Source organism: Natator depressus, chromosome 10 (genome assembly GCF_965152275.1).
Source record: "Natator depressus isolate rNatDep1 chromosome 10, rNatDep2.hap1, whole genome shotgun sequence".
Classification (NCBI taxonomy): domain Eukaryota; kingdom Metazoa; phylum Chordata; order Testudines; family Cheloniidae; genus Natator; species Natator depressus.
Window position 1 is genome coordinate 71,639,597 of NC_134243.1, and position 20,707 is coordinate 71,660,303.

The 20,707-nt window shown below is 43.4% G+C and overlaps 1 protein-coding gene across 1 annotated transcript in view; it reads left to right on the forward strand.

Moving 5' to 3' along the window:
• The window catches only part of SLCO3A1 (solute carrier organic anion transporter family member 3A1), a 212,913-nt gene extending 202,160 nt beyond the window's left edge, over nucleotides 1-10,753 (forward strand). The window contains exon 10 of the mRNA XM_074966503.1: nucleotides 799-10,753. Within this exon, the coding sequence (XP_074822604.1) occupies nucleotides 799-1,178 (380 nt within the window). The 3' untranslated portion in view covers nucleotides 1,179-10,753. The remainder of the gene's footprint in view (nucleotides 1-798) is intronic.
• The last annotated feature ends 9,954 nt before the right edge of the window (nucleotides 10,754-20,707 follow it).

Consider the following 20,707-nt stretch of genomic DNA (forward strand, 5'->3'; position numbering starts at 1 on the left):
TTATGTATTTGATTATATAAGACTGGAGACCCCTGCAGTATCCAAGCAGAAAGGGGAACCCAAAGATTGTATTGCTGAGTGAGTTTAATGAGACTTCAGGCATTGCTTTAAGGTCGTGGCCCTGTTATGAACCACTCGCAGCAGAGTTCAGCTGAGAAATGCTGATTTGCCCTTAACTGCAGTGATTCAAGGAGAGAGTTCTGCTGTGGTATTTCACTTTGTGGGATAATGACAGAATCACTTTCTTTCAGGTCCATTCCCCTGCACTTATTAGAGATCATTCTCCCTCTTCCTTAGATCCTGGATCTGGACGCCCCCAAACTTGGCGAAAGTTCAGATCTGGATCTGAACTCCATGGCTAATTTCAGGCTTTGTAGTGGACTTCAGGAAAACCCTGGATGCGAACACCATGAACCATCCAGAGCCAAGTTTCGTAGCTTAGGCCCCTCTCTGCTTCTTTATGAAACTCTGTGACCAGCCTTAATAGGCTATGTTCAAACAGCAAATCAGAAGTGTAAGGACAAACTACTTAAAACTGAGTTGTGGTGTTTGTGGGATAGTGAGCGATCCCCTCCATAACTGTTGAACCCGGGCCAGTTCTTCAGGGGATCATGTGGGGTGACAGTCCCCACCAGATATGTTTAGTTTGCCTTGGAATTAGAGATCCTGAGAGAACCACAAGATTTGTCGGCATCCACCAGCCTTAATTAAAAATCCCCTTTCCACTCACTATGGCTGAGTCCTGTCCCTTTCCCCTAAGGGTCACTACAGCATGATATGTCTTTTTTATTTTGACAGGTTTTATCCCACCACCCTTGATCTTTGGAGCTGGAATTGACTCAACATGTCTGTTCTGGAGCACGTTTTGCGGCGAGCAAGGAGCCTGCGTATTGTATGACAATGTCGTCTATAGATACCTGTATGTTAGCATTGCTATAGCTCTGAAATCTTTCGCATTCATCTTATACACAACCACCTGGCAGTGCTTGAGGAAAAACTATAAAAGATACATCAAGAACCATGAAGGTGGGCTCAGCACTAGTGAATTCTTTGCCTCTACTCTCACCCTAGACAATCTGGGGCGGGACTCTGTGTCCCAAAACCAGTCACAGAGGACAAAATTTATCTATAACCTTGAAGATCACGAATGGTGTGAAAACATGGAGTCTGTTTTATAGTGACTAAGGATGGATGAACTCTATATTAATAATATATGGGTCCTTTTTAATTAAAAGAGAGAGAGAGAATAAAATTTAAAAAACAGGAAACTTTTGTCCTTTTCTCAAAAATCAGAGCCAAGGATTCAGAATAACAAAATCTTTTAATGGGATCATTTTTGAAATCCTGCCGGAGTGCTGGAGAGAACACGAAACCACTCCGGTTGGGTACCAGCCCCTTTGATGATGGTACAATCTTCCAGGATAGAATCACCTGCAAGGGCATTGGGAGCTGCAAACCCAGGGTTTTGTCGGAGACCTCATCAGATGGACATTCTTGGGCACCTGGTGAGAAGAAACAAGCAAATAACAGCAATTCCAGAATAAGCGTTAGTGACACTGCATGCCATTAGGGATCTGTGTGGCCCTGTCACCTCTGCAATATGGGCTAAAGGGTTAGCCAGTCTGGGTGCTGTTGAAGTCCAATGCACTCTCTCAGTGATGTCAGAGAGGGAAGAGTGCTGGAGTTATTAAACTACTTACACTCTGTCACCAGCCATGATTCCATGTTAGATACTTTGAATGCTCCCGTATACCCTCTAGCCAGCACACATTGATGGTCAAAAGGCTCCACTGTCCTTCCAGCAGACCTCAGATTTCGGTTCTCTGTGAATGGCTGTGCTCAGATCTTTAAAACCCAGTAAAGTTCAAGTCATTTGCTTACACTTGCCAAATGTTCTGTCATTTTTTAAAAAATTCCAAACATTTGTCTGTATAATCCTTTTAAGATTTTTTTTAAACTACTTTCAAATTTTTATTAACCCTTAAATCACTGACAGTGTTCGATAGGGGGAACTTATTATACCAATTGCATTTTTTTCCCGGTTTCTTTTCAATATGCCACAACATCATGCCAGGGATTCAGCTAATCCATTGCATTTTTTTTAGTCTGTATGCCTTCTTTCTGATGCACTGTCAAACCAATGAGGACATGCATTATTAAAAAGAAATTAAAAGAGAGAGTGAATGCTCTGTGTCTCTATGAAAATAAACATCAGTTGGAGAATTCTAGTATGCTATAATAATTTACAGATTATTTCTTCATATGACATATGACTCTGTGAATACATAGATGGAGAGACCCTTTGTTTATGTACTCTCCAGTTTTTAAATATATATTATTTGCAGTCAAAGGTCAGGTGGGAGTGTTCCTTAAAATTAGTGTGTGTGTGTGTGTGTGTGTGAGAGAGAGAGAGAATACTGAGCTCAGTCCTTCAATCCATACTCAGACAATTTCGGTTCACATGAGTAATCCCATTAATTTCAAGGAGACCACTCAAGTGAGGAAACAGTGCAGGATCTGACTTACTAAGGGCCAAATGTTGCCCTTAGAGTTGCATTCAGGGCTCCTATAAAGGGGCAGAATTTTCAAAAGCGCCCAATATTGGCCATTATTCACTTGGACCAGAGTTAGGGCAATACTGAGCACTTTTGAAAATCACACCCAGATTCTATAGGAGATGCCCCCATGGATCCTCAGAAAGAACCGGCATGATCTCTTGAATTAGAGTCTTGTCCAATGCCCTTTGGGGAGTCTTTCTGTAGACTTCGGTGGGCATTGGATCGGACTTTTCCTATATAATCTTTTTCCAGGACATTCCTACTGTTAAGCAATAAAAAGTGGCTGTATGTAATGAATTTTCTCCAACCATAATTGAAACCAGCCATGTTTCCAATGGAGTAAATGTCAGTAGCATTTTAAGGGTTAGCATTGTTAATTCAAAATCTTGGTTTTTTGGTTGGTCTTTTAAAGCGGTTGTGAACCTGCAAACATTTAGAAACATAACCCGTCATGTCAGATTAAACACAGGACGTAGCTCCCATGTATCCCAGGAGTGGGTGAGCTTCCCAGAGTCATGTTCATTGCTGGCAATGGACACACCAAAATCCTCAGAATGGAACAGTGAGGTTACCTTGCCACTCGTGTTCAGTACCATTTTAGCAGACCTTGCTCTAACTGAGACAATTAAAAGCTGGCAGCATAAGACCATTTCCAGCTGACTTACTTTACTTTGCTTTACTGGCGTGTTTTGTAATTTATGCACTGCATTAAATGTTCAGCAACAAAAAGGGCAAAGAACCCAGTATATCAAATAAGCTGCACTGTGCCAAATACTCAACCAATATTGTAACTATATATGTTTTTATTCTTGGCTTGGAGCCTTGTTCAGAATCATTTGATAAAGAGAGGAGTGGGAGGGGAGAAAGGCGCATTATGCAGTACCATTTGTATCTATTGGGTGGTAAATGATATTTAGATCAGTTTATTATATCCTGTCTGCTAAAATAGAGATACTGCATCCATAAGCCAATGAATTAAACGAAGGGACAGGTTGCATAACTGTCTCATAAAATATGTATAATTGTCAATTATAAGCCTTTGAAATCTTTCTGTACAGTTTTCCTTATTTTGAAAATGTATTGCTTATAGAATGCTGCCTTTTTCAGATGCTAGCTCATTGTTTTATACTACACACACGCGCGTCACAAACAACATGTCTCCATGCCTGATTTCTTGAAAATCTATAACCCCTTTTGCCGTTTGGATTCTTTTTCTCTCAAAATCCAGGGTGAATGAGAATAATATGCTGGCATGACGCAAAACAAACGGAAAGGCGCTCTAGAGCTATGGTTTGCCAGTAATTGAATGTACAATCAAAAGCCCATCTTACCAGTGTTACGGAAAACAAGATTGCAGGGCATGAACTGTCACTTCACTTGTTTGTTTGGGGGATTTTTTTATTTTTCCTTTTTTTTTATCTTAATCTGATGTCTTGGTTGTGTACGGGAAGCTCAGCCTGAGCTGGGTTGTTTTATACTTTTGTACCTAATTATTTTGTATCTTGTGAAATTGTGATTTTCTGTTTCTTTCTTTTGATAACATTGCTTTTGAAATGCTCTTTTTTAGGAAGCGTCAGATCCCAGTATCATCAAGGGCTATAATCATAGAGTTTTGGTGCTGTCACAGGGGAAAGAGGTGTATCCATGCATGTAAAACAAAACTTGAAACCAAATACTCGGAGTGCCCCAGCTGTTTCTTTGCTTTCCTCATTTCAAAGTTTTGCATGTTCCCTACTTTTAATTGTACAGTCAGGGGTGAATAATCTCAACTCCGCCTCCTACACCCCAAAAATGGGTGCCACATAGCTTTAGGGGGCACTTCAATTCCTTTTTCAAGAATAACTTAACCATGCAGGAGATGGAATTGGAAAGATTCTCTTCCTGAGAGGAGAAAGCAGAGGCAAGCCCCAAGTTCTGAAGCTCAGATCCTACCTTCCCCCAGGCTCAAAGCCTTTGGATTCAGGTTTTTTGTTGAACCTATCTCAGAATCAACAGTGCCCCCAAACCCTGTGCTTTGCTGCCTGGTGACAGCCTTCTAAGGAGATATTTTGGGAAATGCAGCATACCATTTGGAGCCTGATTCTCTTCTCACTCTCACAGATGTAAATCAGGAGTGGCTCCAATGAAATTAGTGTAGGGGGGATCCCAGTGTGAAAGTGGCACAAGTGAGAGCAGAATCAGGCCATTAGTACTTTGCACATTGGGCTCTTTAAATGACGTGGTGCATTTTGAGACCATCCCTTTATACTTGTGGAAATCATCTCTCAAAGTTCCTACCCCACCCTTTTGTGCATCTCACCAGAGCAAAGAGCATTCTCGGGAGGAGGAGACATCTTTCCATTCAAATTTCCGGCCTTCCCCAGGGTTTTGGTTGCACGATGACATGACGAGAATTTTAAGATCACTTGAATTACCAAGCCAAACCCACCCACTTCCCCCTGTTCAATAGGAGGGTCCTACACCACGCTCTGGAGAGCCCATACATTCGAGGCATCAAATCTCAGCTCTCATTCTACCATTATCCTGTCTGAGAAGGATATGAGCCTTATGGGAGAGAGGAGGAATTCACTCCCAGGGAGTTGAACTAGCAATGCTTACAAATGAAATGATGGGGTGAGCAGAAGACATTTGAGGAGGGGTTTAAGAATTTACCAATAGTTAGGGCATGTAAAAAGAATCTTTTAAGAAAATCTTTAGACTATCTTTATATCCTCCCTTCAAAATGCAATATGTGATCCCCAATTATTTTTCATTAACTAACGGGATGCTAAGGGCTGTGCATCGTACCCACACCTTTCTGCATCAGCCAGTTGTGCTTTCTCCCAGGGTGCACCGGGTCTTGGGAGGGAAAGCAGACTCAGTTTAGCAGTCCGCAGTCTCACTCCACAACAGACCCAGAGGCAACCGCAAGGCTACCAACACTGTGAGTTGTGAAACTTTACCAGGAGACAGAGTCTGTTGCTGCTGCTGTTCGAGAACATTTCTCACAGCTGGACATGTTGGGCTCAGCACTTCCCCTGTGATTCAGATGAGCTAGGTGCGTTGTTTGTTTTGTTTTTTGTCAGAGGGAGTGGGGAAAATTGGTGTTAAAAGCTCTTAGGCAAATACATATAAGACTGAAACATTTTTTTGTTCTTTGTTCAGAGAGGTTTCCAAACAAATTCCCATTCTGCCTTTAAAGCCAGCTATCCATATGTATCCCTCCCTAGTGTCACATGAGCCATCTTTATAGATATAAGGCTTCCAAATCACTCACACATTCTTGCTCACTAGATGTGATTAATGTGTGCAAAGTTCACACCATTTCTTTGTGCCTGGGGCCCTGGAAAAACACCTCCTAAGTATAAGTAATAAAGGTCGTGATTCTGAGCTGCTTTGACCTTGCAGAGAGCGAGAGAGAACAGGCAAAGGCCCCTGCACTCTTCTCCTTGTCTAAAGCAAAGTTCACTTGTTCCCGTGTTACCTACTCCTCTCATGACTCACCATGGCGGGAGGGATAGCTCAGTGGTTTGAGCTTTGGCCTGCTAAACCCAGGGTTGTGAGTTCAATCCTTGAGGGGGCTGTTTAGGGATATGGGGCAAAAATTGGGGATTGGTCCTGCTTTGAGCAGGGGGTTGGACTAGATGACCTCCTGAGGTCCCTTCCAACCCTGATATTCTATGATTCTATGATCCCACTGAGCCGGGGTTCCAATCCTGGAAGGTTGTGGCACTCTCAGTTCGCTGTGACTTGGCAGCTTCAGTCCCCTGCAGTATATCCTTGCTTAGAGATGGCCAAAATACACTTCTTGTAAATGAGCATGAGCCAGTGATTGTTCTAGTGATTAGTATAAGCCCAGCTTGGTGTGATCTTATGATGGATCAGACGGACCCTAGAAGGGAAGAAATGACAATAAGGGGGCATTGTGGCTGGGTTTTTAAAGGTCCCTAAGAGAATTAGGCACCCAACTTCAGCTAGCCTTCAATGGGATTTGGATTTTAGCCCTATTTCAAAGCCTCCGCCTTTAGGCATCTCTTACAGGCTGTCCACTGGGCTCTTTCACCAGCCTGAATTTCACACCAGTAATTTTGCAAAAGACTGTTAAAGTTCCTTTGCCTAGGTGGTGCCTTCCTCCTCCCCCCACTTAATAATGCCAAATGCAAATAATGCAATTTAGTCCTACCAAGCCAATAATCTCTATTCAAAGATATTAACACTGTCATTTACATTGGCCTGAGAGACCAGAACATCTCATTTGGTTTCGGCCCATCAGCTACACTAAAAACAGGACCCATTTTTTCTTGCTTTTACACATTAAATCTGTCATTCCTTATAAGCTGTAAATGACATTTTTTCCATCATTCCACTGACTTTTCCAGGAAATGCAAGTCTTAATTCAATTGCTTCACAAGAACATACTCTCTAGACAGTTTTTAGATATTGGGTATTTTTCTTTTAACTAGTGTTGCCTAGTAAAATCTTTGGCTCTGATCTTGTTCCCTGAATTCAATGGGGCAGGGGCAGGCTCTGTATAATTATGAGCAAATTAGTCATGTTCTTTTCCTTGGAATGAGTGAAAATATATTATCCTTGTGATTAAAAAGAAAAGAGAGAAAATTATGAACAAAAGCTGCCAATTGTCAAGTGGGCTGGAGCAGACAGTCACAGTCTGATGTGAGGAGTCCCAATAAAAAAGGAAAATACCAGTTATATGCCAATAATTTCAAGTGCAATAATTTTTAGAGCGATTTTCCATGAAGTGGGTGTCACCACTGGCAATAAGCAATAAGAAACACATCAGGAAGAGTGGACAAATAATTTATTAGCTGAATTTCCATTTCTGCCCCCCTTTGTGAATTGTCAGTGAATAGTTTTAAAATTTCTCTAATTTATTTGCCCAGAATTTCTGCATATAACCCTTCGCCTGTAGATTGATTGTGAACCACTTATTAAGAATATTTGATACTTGGCCTGGGTTGGTTAATTTTGATTGGACATGTAAGTCAGGCGGGATGTTTCTATTTCCAAACCAGATGGATGTAATTTTAGAATCGGGTTTTTGGTGCCTCTATTCATGATTAGGAGTCCAGGGTCAGATCCTTCGCTGGTGTAAATCAGCATAGCTCTACTGAAATTAGGTCAATTAATACCAGCTGAGGATCTGACTCTAAAAATTCACTGTTCAGGTACATGAATAGCTGCTTAAATTTCTCTGCTTCTGAGAACATTTCTGCCGGTTAGTCCCTTCATTAGAATAATCACAGAGAGCAACCACAAAACGGTCATGAACACTGGCAAAGCAAACAGGTACCAAAAGTTAACTATTTGTGGAAATTTGTTTGCACTGTTTGTACAGCTATAATATCAGGCACAATAGCCCAATAGAATCGTAGAAGTCAGCGTCGTGAAAGGCCTAACATAGTCCACCTACCTAACCAGGTTGTCAATCATCAGGACAACAAAGAGGTATCTGTTCTCTGCCCCATACTTTTTTACCCTTCAAAATGCTTATCCTTCCTACAGAATAGTCTCTCACAAACATTGAGGCATTTACCGTTGTCAACCCTCATCTCAGTGTTGTCTTTTGGGGTCCTCATGACTCTTGCTAACACACACTCGAATAAAGATGCCACCCTTCTCCCACAGTCTCTGATGCTTTCTGCCAGACCTGAATGCTCTAAGGCACCTGGTGGCTCCCTGACATTTCCACTTGCTGAAGAGTTCTAGCCATTGTATCTTATTCCTTAGTGCATGAAAGCAGTTCCCGTCATCCACACCTGGAAAGCATCTGTCCTAGATCAGAGCTCAGCAGGGAAGTCCAGTGGCCCTGGGACAAGATAGCATTTTCAAGCAAAAGTGATCTCTTGTTTCTCTTTGGTGCAATGCCCAACTGGGTGGGGGAGAAGAATTGTGACCTTTTAAAACCCATAGTGCCTACCGTTGAAATGGAACGCTGTGTTGTTTTGCATTGTGTTATACATGATTACCATGTAAATAAAGTATCGTAAATGTGGTGTTCATTAGAGTTGTGATGCACCCCACAACAACAATATTTCTTCTTCTGCTGTATGGGCTTAAAAACCATTCCAGACCTGGGAACGTTTGTGGCTGTGTAAACTAGAAATGTGGCAAAGGCATTCAATGGGAAAACACTGCCTATATACAGCATTGCTTTGCCGTACGTACGATACATGAGCACCATCAGAACCTCAATGAGGCAGGCGATTTATACAAGAAAGAGCAGCTCTTTAGTTAAAGTGGGCAGTGAGTAAAACAACCAGTATTTCCCAGCCTGAACTGGTCAATCTCATTCATGATGATGGGAAAAGCAACGTTACTGAGGATCTGATTTCTCTTTCATTGTTTTCTTTATGCAGGGTGTTAATGGTGAGGAAAGTTTTCCATTCCAGTGTGACTTTATTACTTTCCTTATCCCCTGAGATCTTTCAGCTGTAGTTCCCACTGAATAGACTGGGAGTGTTTAAGATCAGAGCGGGTTGGGAAACAAGCTTCCCTGATCCGACTCAGCCAGCTAGTCCCTCCGGGGCTCTAGAAAACATTGCAGGCTTTTAAGCAAATGGGAACTTTAGAGACTTTTATTCCCTGCCTCCATTCTCTCCTCCTTATCTTTTGCTCTGTGAAACTAGAGGGAACAAAGTGCCAGTGTGTTAAGATGCAGAAGACCTACCACCTGCCCAGTCAGCATCATGTTTGCCCTTCTAGAGAACTTCCAAATCCTGACGGAATCTTGTTTTAATTTTTTTCCCCATTCTTAGAAAGTTCAAGTCTTCGCTGGCAAAAGTTTGATGTCACTGCTCTTGGGTATGAGACCCTCCTTGGGTGACATTCCCAAGTGCATGAGATCTTCTATTAGCTAAAAATGGCTAAAATCATTCGGGGGTGTATTATCAGGATTGTCATATGTAAGCCAGGGAGCTAATTGTCCTTCTCTACTTGACATTGGCGAGGCCTCCGCTGGAGTACTGTGTCCAGTTTTTGGTGCCACACTTTAGGAAAGATGTTGACAAATTGGAGAGAGCCCAGAGGAGAACAGCACAAATGATAAAAGGTTCGGAAAACCTGGCCTCTGAGGAAAGGTTAAAAAACCTGGGCATGTTTGGTCTTGAGAAAAGAAGAGTGAGGGGCAACTTGATAAGGTTTTAAATATGTTGAGGGTTGTTATTAAGAGGATGGCGATCAATTGTTCTCCATGTTCACTGGAGGTATGGGCTTAATCTGCACCAAGGAAGATTTAGGCTAGATATTAGGAAAAGCTTTCTAACTATCAGGGTGGTTAAGCTCTGGAATAGGCTGCCAAGGGACATTGTGGGATTCCCATCATTGGAAATTTTTAAGAACAAGTTGGACAATCACCTATCAGGGATGATCTAGGTTTAATTGATCTGGCCTCGGCACAGGGAGCTGGACGTGATGACCTCTCGAGGTTCCTTCCAGCCCTGCATTTTTATGATTCTGTCAGACAGCGTTAGCCATGCCCATGAGACACTTCCATGTGTAGGTCATCCTGTTGAACATGCAAGACAGCCCCACCTAGGTTGCTTTGCCTGTGCCTATGAAACTCTTCCACAGCCGTCCCCCTGCTGCATATACAAGATGGCTGAGTGGAGGTTACTCTGATTATGAACATACAAGCCTTCCACATGCTTCTCTCTGCCCATTTAGAGCCCCCTGTATATGCCATCCTGCCTTTGCGTGCAAGAACCTCTCTGCATAGGCTGATGCCACATCTGTTTCCAAGAAGTCATATCACAAGTGACCTGCAGCTTCCTGCCCTTGAACCTTGATGAGCTGACTTTCCCCCGCCTTGGGCTGCATGTTAATCCATTGTTATTGTGCCGGAGTGGAAGGATTCTTTTAAAAATTCTTTGAAACATGCTATCTGGACTGCTGCTGATTTTGAGGGCTTTTTAGCAGCACTTCCGAAATAAATCCAAACCTGGTTTGGAAAAGAAAATATTTTACTGTACGATTGATTTGGGGGCGGGGAGAAGAGAGAGAGAAGAAAGAAAAAGAAACTACATACTCAGTAAAAAGAAAAGGAGTACTAGTGGCACCTTATAGACTAACCAATTTATTTGAGCATATACTCAGTATATTTTGAGTACTGCATTCTGTATTTTTTCAGCTTATATTTTCGAGATGAGCAGTTTAGAAATGCGTGATGTGAAAATGCATACTGTAAGTTTGCTGTAAATTATATTAAAAGCACTATTTTCATTCTTATTCTGCCTCACTGGGTGATCTCCTTGGCATTCCTTTTATTTGGTTCTTGGCTGGCCGGGTTGTCTGGGTACCTCTGCCAGAGAGCTCCCAGCCCCAGCAATGGGGCTTTTAAGGTCTTAGATATTTCTTTGTTAACCCCACTAAGTCACCCATCTCTCACTCACACACACACGTGTGCACACATGCAGCCCCTCCCCCCCACACACACACACACACCAGAGGTACAAGTGGGTGGGAGTCGTGGTCCATTTGAAGGGTCATGGGGAAAGAGGAGGGGTGTGAGGCTTTTTGGAAAGTCATTAGGAGGGATTTGGCAGAGGCATATTTGGGGGACACAAGGAAGATTGTAGCAAGGGCCTATTGAAAGGAGGAGGAGGCCGTTCGTTGGGTTCTAGTGGAAGGTTTTATGGAGGGAGGGAACTGGGGCCTACTGGATGTTTGCAGGAAGAGCAAGCTAGAGCTTACTGGAGTGTGATGGAGAGTGAGGAGGTTCACAGGGGGTGGGAGATGGACATTTAAGGGGTCTGGATGGGAGGGGCAAGACTGCTGGCTCAACTAATTAAACTATCTCAGTTATTCAGCTTTTCATTCCTGTCAGTTCACCTAATGAGAAGCAAAGGCTTTCCTCATGCTAAAAACAAATCAAAGTGATGATGTGGGCTGAACCCTGCAAAGCAACGTGGGAGAGTCACACTGGATCCCTCAGATATTCTTTCTCTAACTTCTGCACAGTGCTTCTCTTTTCATCTCCAGCAAGGGATCTTTCCCAAGAGAGGGGAAGGAAGGTAAGTTTGGTCCAATTGCCCCTGGGGGCTTAAGTTAAATGGGTCTAGATAGCCATGAGGGTTACTCCACACTTGTACCATTTATTGTTGTCTAGTGACCTAGGTAATTCCTTCCTTGTTATTAGACACTGCGGGAGCTGTGGCATGGAACCAAGCAACACTACACAGACTAGGACAGGATGTGGTGTGAGATGCTTATATCCTACTAGCAACAAACAGTGAATGGTTTCAGAGTAGCAGCCGTGTTAGTCTGTATCCGCAAAAAGAACAGGAGTACCTGTGGCACCTTAGAGACTCACCAATTTATTTGAGCATAAGCTTTTGTGGGCTACAGCCCACTTCATCGGATGCATGCAGTGGAAAATACAGTAGGAAGATTTTATATACACAGAGAACATGAAACAATGAGTGTTACCAGACACACTATAATGAGAGTGATCAGTTAAGGTGAGCTATTACCAGCAGGAGAGAAAAATAAACCTTTTGTAGTGATAATCAAGATGGGCCATTTCCAGCAGTTGACAAGAAAGAGTGAATGGTAACTGCTAGTGATGGGCAAACATTTTGCATCAATTCTTCTTCAATGAAAAATGCCTGTTTAAACTATATGACTATTTTTGTGAGAAAAAATCTAAATTTTCCAATTTTTGACAAAATGATGCAAATAAGAAATGTTCATTTTAGTTCAACGGCAATGGGATTATTGTTTTTCAGTGTTTTTGTTTTGTTTCTATTTGTTTTCTCTCCCTTCCCCCCCTTTTCCGGTGAGGAAAAGGGTAAATAAAAGAAATCAACAAAGACTGAAAGCCAGAATATTTCGGTTTCTGTTCCATTCAATTTGACTCAAAACATTTTTATTGGAATTGATTCACCCCCCCAAAAAAACCCTGAAAATGCCGGGGGGGGGGGGGGGAATGTTGAATGAAATTAAATTTTATTTTGTTTTGTTCGAAAACATTTCTTGGAAAGCATTGGCATTTTTATTTTTATTTTTACCAGATCTAGTAACTACCCGTACTGCAATCTGATCTGGACACCAGGGCTAGCATTTGAGCTACTTGGGTAAGACGCTACCCACTTTTCGTTGCCATAAGTGGTCCGGCCCTGAGTGGGACATCCCACCCCAAAAGCAGCATGTCCAGCACTACAGTGTCTCTCTTTTACCATGCTTTTTAAGCCCCTGTTTTGGGCATTCCAGACCCAGCATGGTGCTGTCTCTGCCACTGAAACTAGCTGACTGTATTTACTGAAGAGCTTTGTTTTGGATGCAGATTATTAACCTCTGTCACCTGGAAGACATTCATTACACCTGGTCAAGTTAATGGTTTGAGACTCGAAGATTAATGTTTGGGGTCTCAGGCCTCCCTAATTAGCAGCTGTGTGCAGTATGTGAGTGTGCTACGCCACTCATTTTAATCAGAAAGGTCCTCTCCCACAAATGAGACACATTACCAGTGTAAATAGCCCGTTGAAGTTAATTCCCTCCCTTTCTTCTAGCCCTCCTTGATGTATCTCTTTGCTGTCATTCCCAATCTCCTTGTCCTGTTCCAAGCTTTGTTGTTGTTGTTATTATTATTAATCATATTTATCACAGGAATACCTAAGGCCAAACCAAGAATGGGACCCAATTGTGCTAGGAGCTGTACAAAGAGGAGCAGAAAGTCCCTGCCCCAAAGAGCTTCCAAGGGAAATAGACAGGCCAGACACAGGGTGGGGGAAGGGGTAGAACACACAAGCAGAGTGAACAATGGAACGGCAGCAAACAGCATGTTAGTTCCACGATTTTTGGGGGGTGGGGGCAGATAGGAGGGGATCGGCAAACTGGAAAGAAAATGGAAGAGAAGTGGATGAGGAGCATAGGGCAAGGGGGAAGAGGGGCTATGGAGTAACGCGAGGTAAAGAGATTATGAGGGAGGAGGAGGGGGAGGGCAGGAGCAAACTGCCAAGGAGGTCTGGGCAGAGAAAATCCAGTAAAAACTGTAGGAAATTGTCTGAATGTCCACAGGTCCTTGCTTTGCCTGCTTCTGCTCCTACCATCCCAGAGCCTCTGGCCGATTCCTCCTTGCAGTTTCTCTCCAAGACCGCTGTAATGTTGCCTTCACTGATTTAAGAGCATGAGTGCCAACCCCAAATTGGGTGTGAGCTCTATACTTGGATTTTACCAGCCAATTATCAAGTGTAAACCCCTCAGACACTTTAACAGCCTTAACAGAGTCCCAGTCAATTCCCCTTGGGTGCTCCATCTATGTCACCCCACAAGTGAACATGCCTTTTTGATGGATGGTCCATTGCACCAAGAATCACAGCAATATTCAGGTTACCTCCACTCCCGAAGGACCAGTCACTTACTCCAGATCAATTGCACCTTAGATCTCACACCAAAGACACTGCTTGTAGCCAATCTTATGATACGCTATATGAAGATTTATTAAATAGGAAAAGGAAACGAGTTATTTACAAGGTTAAAGCAGGTTGACGTATATACACAAATGAGTTACAAGCTTAAGTTTCAAAAGGTAATAGAAGCTTCTCTAATAAGCAAGCTCTGAATGTCCTTCAGGGCTAACCCAGGCTAAGCAGCTGGGGATCTCTTGCTTACACCTAAAAATACTTCCCACCCTCCCAGTCCAAGCAGCATAGAAATAATCAGTTCCTCCTTGTTCAGGACTTTATTCCCCTCCGGCCATATGCTCTGAGCTGCTAGTTCAGTTGGTGGGAGGAGTCCAGTTGCATGACTCATCTTCGCAGGAAGGAGGGCAGAACAACAAAAGTCTTTTGTCCTCTTGTAGACGATACGTAGGGAAATTCCAGTTGCAACCTCCCACAATAGTCTGGTGTTTATAGAACATTCCTTCTGTTGAAGATCAGCCCCTCACACTAATTAATGTCTCTCTCCGCTCTCGTGGTTTTCACAGTCACTAAGGGCTTGTCCACATTACCTGCAGGATCGATGGACAGCAATCGATCCAGCAGGGGTCAATTTATCGTGTCTAGTCTAGACACGATAAATCGACCACCGAGCGCTCTCCCGTCGACTCCTACTCCACCAGAGCGAGAGGCGCAGGCAGAGTTGACGGGGGAGTGGCAGCCATTGACTCACCACAGTGAAGACACTGTGGTCAGTAGATCTAAGTATGTCAACTTCAGCTACGTTATTCACGTAGCTGAAGTTGCGCAACTTAGATTGATTCCCCGCTCCCCAGTGTAGACCAGACCTAAGGCTGGCAGTACAACCTCTCAAATATTGCCTTACAGCACAAGATACAAATGTGATAAGTGAGATTAATGCAGGCAGCAACTCACACGCATTTAATAAAGGCTAAGCACTAAACACATTCTTATCATTCGAATGCCTATTTTAACAATGCTAGCACACAGGTGAGCCAGCCTGACTCCAGCTGTGTATTTGTCAGTGTTCACTTGAGATATGGGGACCTTGGCATGAGCTAGCGCCTGGTTTGCCAGCATCACCACCACATAGCTGGGGAGAGGGGAGAGGCACCACTGTGCCCTAGTGACTCCAGAGTATGTGTGGGGATTCTCTACTGCACGGTCTGGGTCATGGGCTCAGGGGGATTGGTCCTGCTTTGAGCAGGGGGTTGGACTAGATGACCTCCTGAGGTCCTTTCCAACCCTGATATTCTATGACTCTATGACTCTATGACACATTTGATCCCCTTTCTCCCAGTGCAAAAGTAACATGAAATAGCCCCAAAACACATGCAATGGATATTCAGCAACCAGCCCAGCAGAAACTGCTGGATCTGCACAGAACTTAACAATCCTCCTAAAATGTAGTTTCTTTACTACAGGGAAGCAGAGCTGGGAAAATACCATGACATGTTTGCTGGGAATATTCATTCCAATGTTAAAAAGAATTTGCTTTGCCTGTGTTCATGCCCCTATTGTGTTTGCTTCCTGTGCATAATTTCTCCTCCCTCCTGTGTGTATCCATTGTAACAAATAGAGGTCAGGAACGAGCATGAATTTGTGCCTTGTCAGACAGTTAACTCATCACTCCTGCTTGTTATAAAAGATTCTGCAACCAGACTCTAATCAGGCACTTTCAGCATGCAGGTCTATCAGCAGCCAGGTTAGCTTTGCCTTTGTACGCACTTACCATGATGTGGTATAATGCCATCTTCTCACACAGTAAATCCAAGGGAGTCTCATCACCATAAGAAAGGAATTATCCCTTTAAAGGCAGCTGACCCTGCCCATTGATAGCTCTGACATTCACTCTTAACCAGCTCTTTAGGGAGAGATCCTGGATCAGAATGTTAATAGAGTGTAATAAAATCAGGTGGGTGCTTTGGAAACTCAAAGATTTCTCTTTCAGCTACTGCTCTGAAACAGCAGGTGTGTTCCAGACAGACAGGCTTTTACTGGTGTTTCTCTTCTGTCAGATTAGGATATTCGACCCTGATCTACACTACAGAATTACTTCGGCATAACTATGGCACTCAGAAGTGTGAACAATCCACAGCCCTGAGTGACGTAAGTTACACCGACCTAAGCACCACCGTAGACAGTGCATGTCGGCGGGAGAGCTTCTTCCACCAACACAGCTACTGCCTCTCACAGAGGTGTATTATCTACATTGACAAGAGAGCTCTCTCCCATCGGCATAGAGCATCGTCATTAAAGCACTACAGTGGCACAGCTGCAGCGGTGCAAGAGTAGACCTGCCCTTACACTGGACCAAGACAGATAAGGAGGGACACAGAAGGAGCACTAGGATCTACCTTACCAAGCTACTCAAGTCCGCTCCAGCCCGATGCCATTCAACTCTTCCTTTTCCATTGCCCCCAAATGAACAGACTGTCTTCTATCCTGCAGCAGATAATTGTGCCAATGCAACCACTTAGGAGGCTTAGATATTGTGCTCAATAAACACAAACATCAGTCGTATGGGGTTATATTTCTGCACATACTAGAAGCAAAACAGATACAACCAGCCCACATTTGATTATTATTTATTGTCTGTATTGCTGTAGTACCTAGCAGCTGCAGGAATAGACCAAAACCCCAGTGTGCTAGGTGCCACACAAACACAGAACAAGAGATTGGGAAAGGAACAATCTAAGTAAAAGACAAGATAACAGGTGCATACAGGCAGGCAGAAGAACTCAAGGATACAATAAGAAAATACTGGTTGGCATGATATAGGCAGTGGTTTCAGCACACCAGCTGCCTAATCGGTTTTGATTGGCTGGCTTTCATTTAAGATTTAGGGAAACAAAGCAAGAAACATGAAAGTAAAATCTCCAGCATGGAGCATTGCATGCATGCATGCTTGGTCCATGAGATTCTATATTAGCTCTAAGAAAAGGAGGACTTGTGGCACCTTAGAGACTACCAAATTCATTTGAGCATAAGCTTTCGTGAGCTACAGCTCACTCCATCTCTGCCCCATGCCTGTGCTTAACCCCCAGTAACAGTAAGGCCTGATCTACACAGGTCTTTTTACCAATTTAAGTATTTTGGTTAGGGGTGTGATTTTTACTGTCTAGTTTTACCTGTACAAGCCCAAGTCTATATGCGATTATGCTTGTATCGCTTATTCCTCTTCCCTTAGGGGCATACGCTACGTTGGTGTTGTCACTACTAATATGACTAGATCTACACTCAGGAGTTTGTGCGGCTTTAGCTATACCTGACTTTTTTGTGTAGATAAGCTCTGAGTCTGGGCTAGTTTAATGCCCTGCAAATGTGGGCAGCACACTGGCAGAGAAACATGATTAAGAAGGAGAGGCAGCATCCAGTGACTAATTGGATTAATAACATGAGGTGCATTCCCCATAGAATCCGTGAGACCATTTCCCAGCTGGTCTGTGTTTTTGAAGCATGCCTTCAACATTCATTTCATGTATTAATTCCCCACCAAAATTAACACTCATCCAGTATTTACACACACAACCTCTCTGTGACTTTGGATTGAAGCAGAGCCACTTGACAGAAATCTGGATGGCTGGGTAAAGCCTGGAGCCACAGAATAGTGGAGCTTTTTGTTGCAGTAACTTTTGGACAAAGAGGTGTTTAATTTGCCACTATTGTAAACATACCAGCGAATCTGAAAGTGCATGTGGAAACACATAACAGGTTATTGTACTGCAAATCACAAGCTGCCCACCACAAGAACTCACTTTGCAACAGAAGATGAGGCCTAAAGAAAATTTGGTACCTTGCGGATCACATTCCACCTGTCCATATATACAGACTATACCTTCAGACCATGAAATTCTGTGTGAACAGCATATTAAATGTTGTTAGTTTGTGGGTATGTTCTCATAAGGGACTTTGTTAGCTTTCAAGGCCTGATTCTGATTACACTGACACTGATGTCAACCAGGAGTAGCTGCACTGAATTTTGATGGAGCTGCAAAACTGATGTGCGAGGAAATCAGGCACATAGAATTTAGGGCCAGGCTTTCAACAGGACTCTCAAAGCCAGATGTTAGGGCAGCTGCATAGCAGCCAGTTGGGGGGTTCAAAGTGGCATTAGATATGTGAGTGTTCATATGGATGTGTACCTGTGTTGGCAGAGTTTGAATGTGTGTGCATGCAGGTGTTCAGTGGATGGGTGTGTGTAGATTAGTGTGTGTTGGTAGGTTTCTGGGCTGGTGTGTGAGAGGGTGCATGTGTGTGCAAAATGCATGTGTATTTGTGTTTGCATGTGTTTTTTTGATAGGCACCTCCATGAATGTGTGCATGAGAGAGAGGGCATTTAAAAGGATGGAAGAAATAAAACCTGCTGAAGCTAAATATATTTTCTGAGCAGAAGGGGCCAAAAGACATAGAAAACTCATGAGAGAAAAGGAATAAATCAGTTACATAAATATGTTTTCTCTGCACTAAAACTATTCCATTAGCAAAGCAGCCTTCTCAAATGAATGTTAAGAATATCTGTGAAAAGGAAAAATGTGTGGGTGATGAACTAGGGGGTTCTCAGGTTTCATAAATAAACTTTACTGGAGCAAATCTCCTTCTCTGTTCACACCTGCCAGGGAAGCTGGGTTCATGGGCTGAACTTGATCTGAATTACCAGGAGTGACATGAGCGCTTCTTGGAGTCATGTGTCACCGTAGTTGGTATGTGGGAGCTCCAGAACACTAAAGAAACCTTTTCCATGGTTAAAAAGTAATGAAAACCCAGTTTGGGTACGTTTAGTGCCTGAGCAACCTTCACCTCTTCTTCTTTCCTCACACTCCAACTCAGAGCAAACAAAGCTGGAATGTACCAGAATGGTCCTTCAGTTACCTCCGGAGAAAACAGTCTAAGAATCTACTGAACATTTTCATTCTCCGTATTTTTCACGCTAGGAAAAAAACCCAAAACAAAGCCCCTGCTGGCTTCATTGAGGCATTTCTCTTTAAAGGTAACAACCTCCCCAAAGAGTTTAAACAGCACATGTGTTTCTATAGTCCATTCATAGAACCCAATGTACTTGCATCTAACAACTTAACCTCCCCGAGAGAAGTGAAAATGAGTTTTTCACTTCTCAGAGCTCAATTTAATGAAGCCACCTATTGACTTCCCTGTTACAATGTGTCCACTTACACCAGATTAATTGAAAATGACAGATTCTTCTATACCTAGAAGCAGTGTAGCATTAGCCAGGGCAGTGTGCAGTCTACACTGCAGGGCATTCCGCCCAGTGGATTTGAGATGAGTTAAAAAATAAAAGCGATATCACCACACACTGGAAAAACACATGAAAAATAAATGTTTCTCAGAGCAACGCACGTGACTTTGTCTTCATTTGAATACTGATTTCTCTGCTGGCTTCCTGATAAAAAATTAACCCATCTGCCTCCTTGTCACTAGAGTATCCCCCAAGGAAAATAAACTAATGAGCGAATGAGAAGGTTTTGTTAACAAACATACCATAATGGTGGGCGAGACACCCCCACGGAGCTTATGCAACTTGTTGAGGAGCAAGAAAGTTTACGCAGCTTTATGCAACTTTAAAAATCCATTGAAGTCTCTAGTTTACTGGTTTCCATCCAGGCTGGTAGAAAGAGAAAGTCATTACAAAAGCAGGAGCAAGGCAAGATGATTGGAATGATGCAGATGATGTGGATACGAGTAAATGGTTAGGGACTCCTTTTTAAAGCTGTGTCTTTAATGTCCTCTGACACAGTCCACAAACCATCATAGAGCAGTAAGGGTGGGAGACTGAGAGTCACTGTCCACACAGAACCGGAAGTCCCACTTTAAGCACAAGATATCTATGCCCTGCCGAAACTCTCACGCTAAGTATTTGTGCGGCACGGTCTCTCAGGAGTGAGCCATCAGGGCACCAGAGCACACTGCGTTTGCTGAGGGGCTGAGAAGCAGCCTCAGAGCATCTGTTGTGAGGTTGATTTAATTTTTCACACACACACACTCCTTTTTTCCCCCTTATTTTTCTAAAGACAGTTACTGGATCTGAAAACTTGGCAGACATGATAAAACAATCGACTGACAAAGGCTTGGGCTGGACTCAATGTGCCCTGATAAGCCTAAATCCCACCTGAGGCCTAGGGCGATCTCTGGAGAACGCCTGCACTGATGGATTCCTTTGCTTTTGAAGATGGTTTGAGATTATACAGATTCCACAGGTAGGTTCCATCATCTGAGAGGTGTCTGGATCTGCTCTCTCCTTATAAATAGGGCCCTACCAAATTCATGGTCCATTTTGGTCAATTTCACGGTGAGAGGATTTTAAAAATCGTAATGTCATGATTTCAGCTATTTAAATCTGAAATTTCACTGTGTTGTAATTGTAGGGATCCGGACCCAGAAAAGAGTTGTGGGGGGTGTCACAAGGTTATGGGGCGGGTTGTGGTACTGCTATCCTTACTTCTGCACTGCTGCTGGCAGTGACTCTGCCTTCAGAGCTGGGCAGCTGGAGAGCGGCGGCTGTTGGCCAGGAACCCAGCCCTGAAGGCAGAGTCACTGCCAGTATCAGTGCAGAAGTAAGGATGGTATGGCATGGTATGGCACTGTCACCCTTATTTCTGCGCTGCTGCTGGCGAGGCGCTACCTTCAGAGCTGGGCACCCGGTCAACAGCCGCCACTCTCCAGCCGCCCAGCTCTGAAGGCAGCACAGAAGTAAGAGTGGCAATACCGCAACCCCCTTAAAATAACCTTGTGACC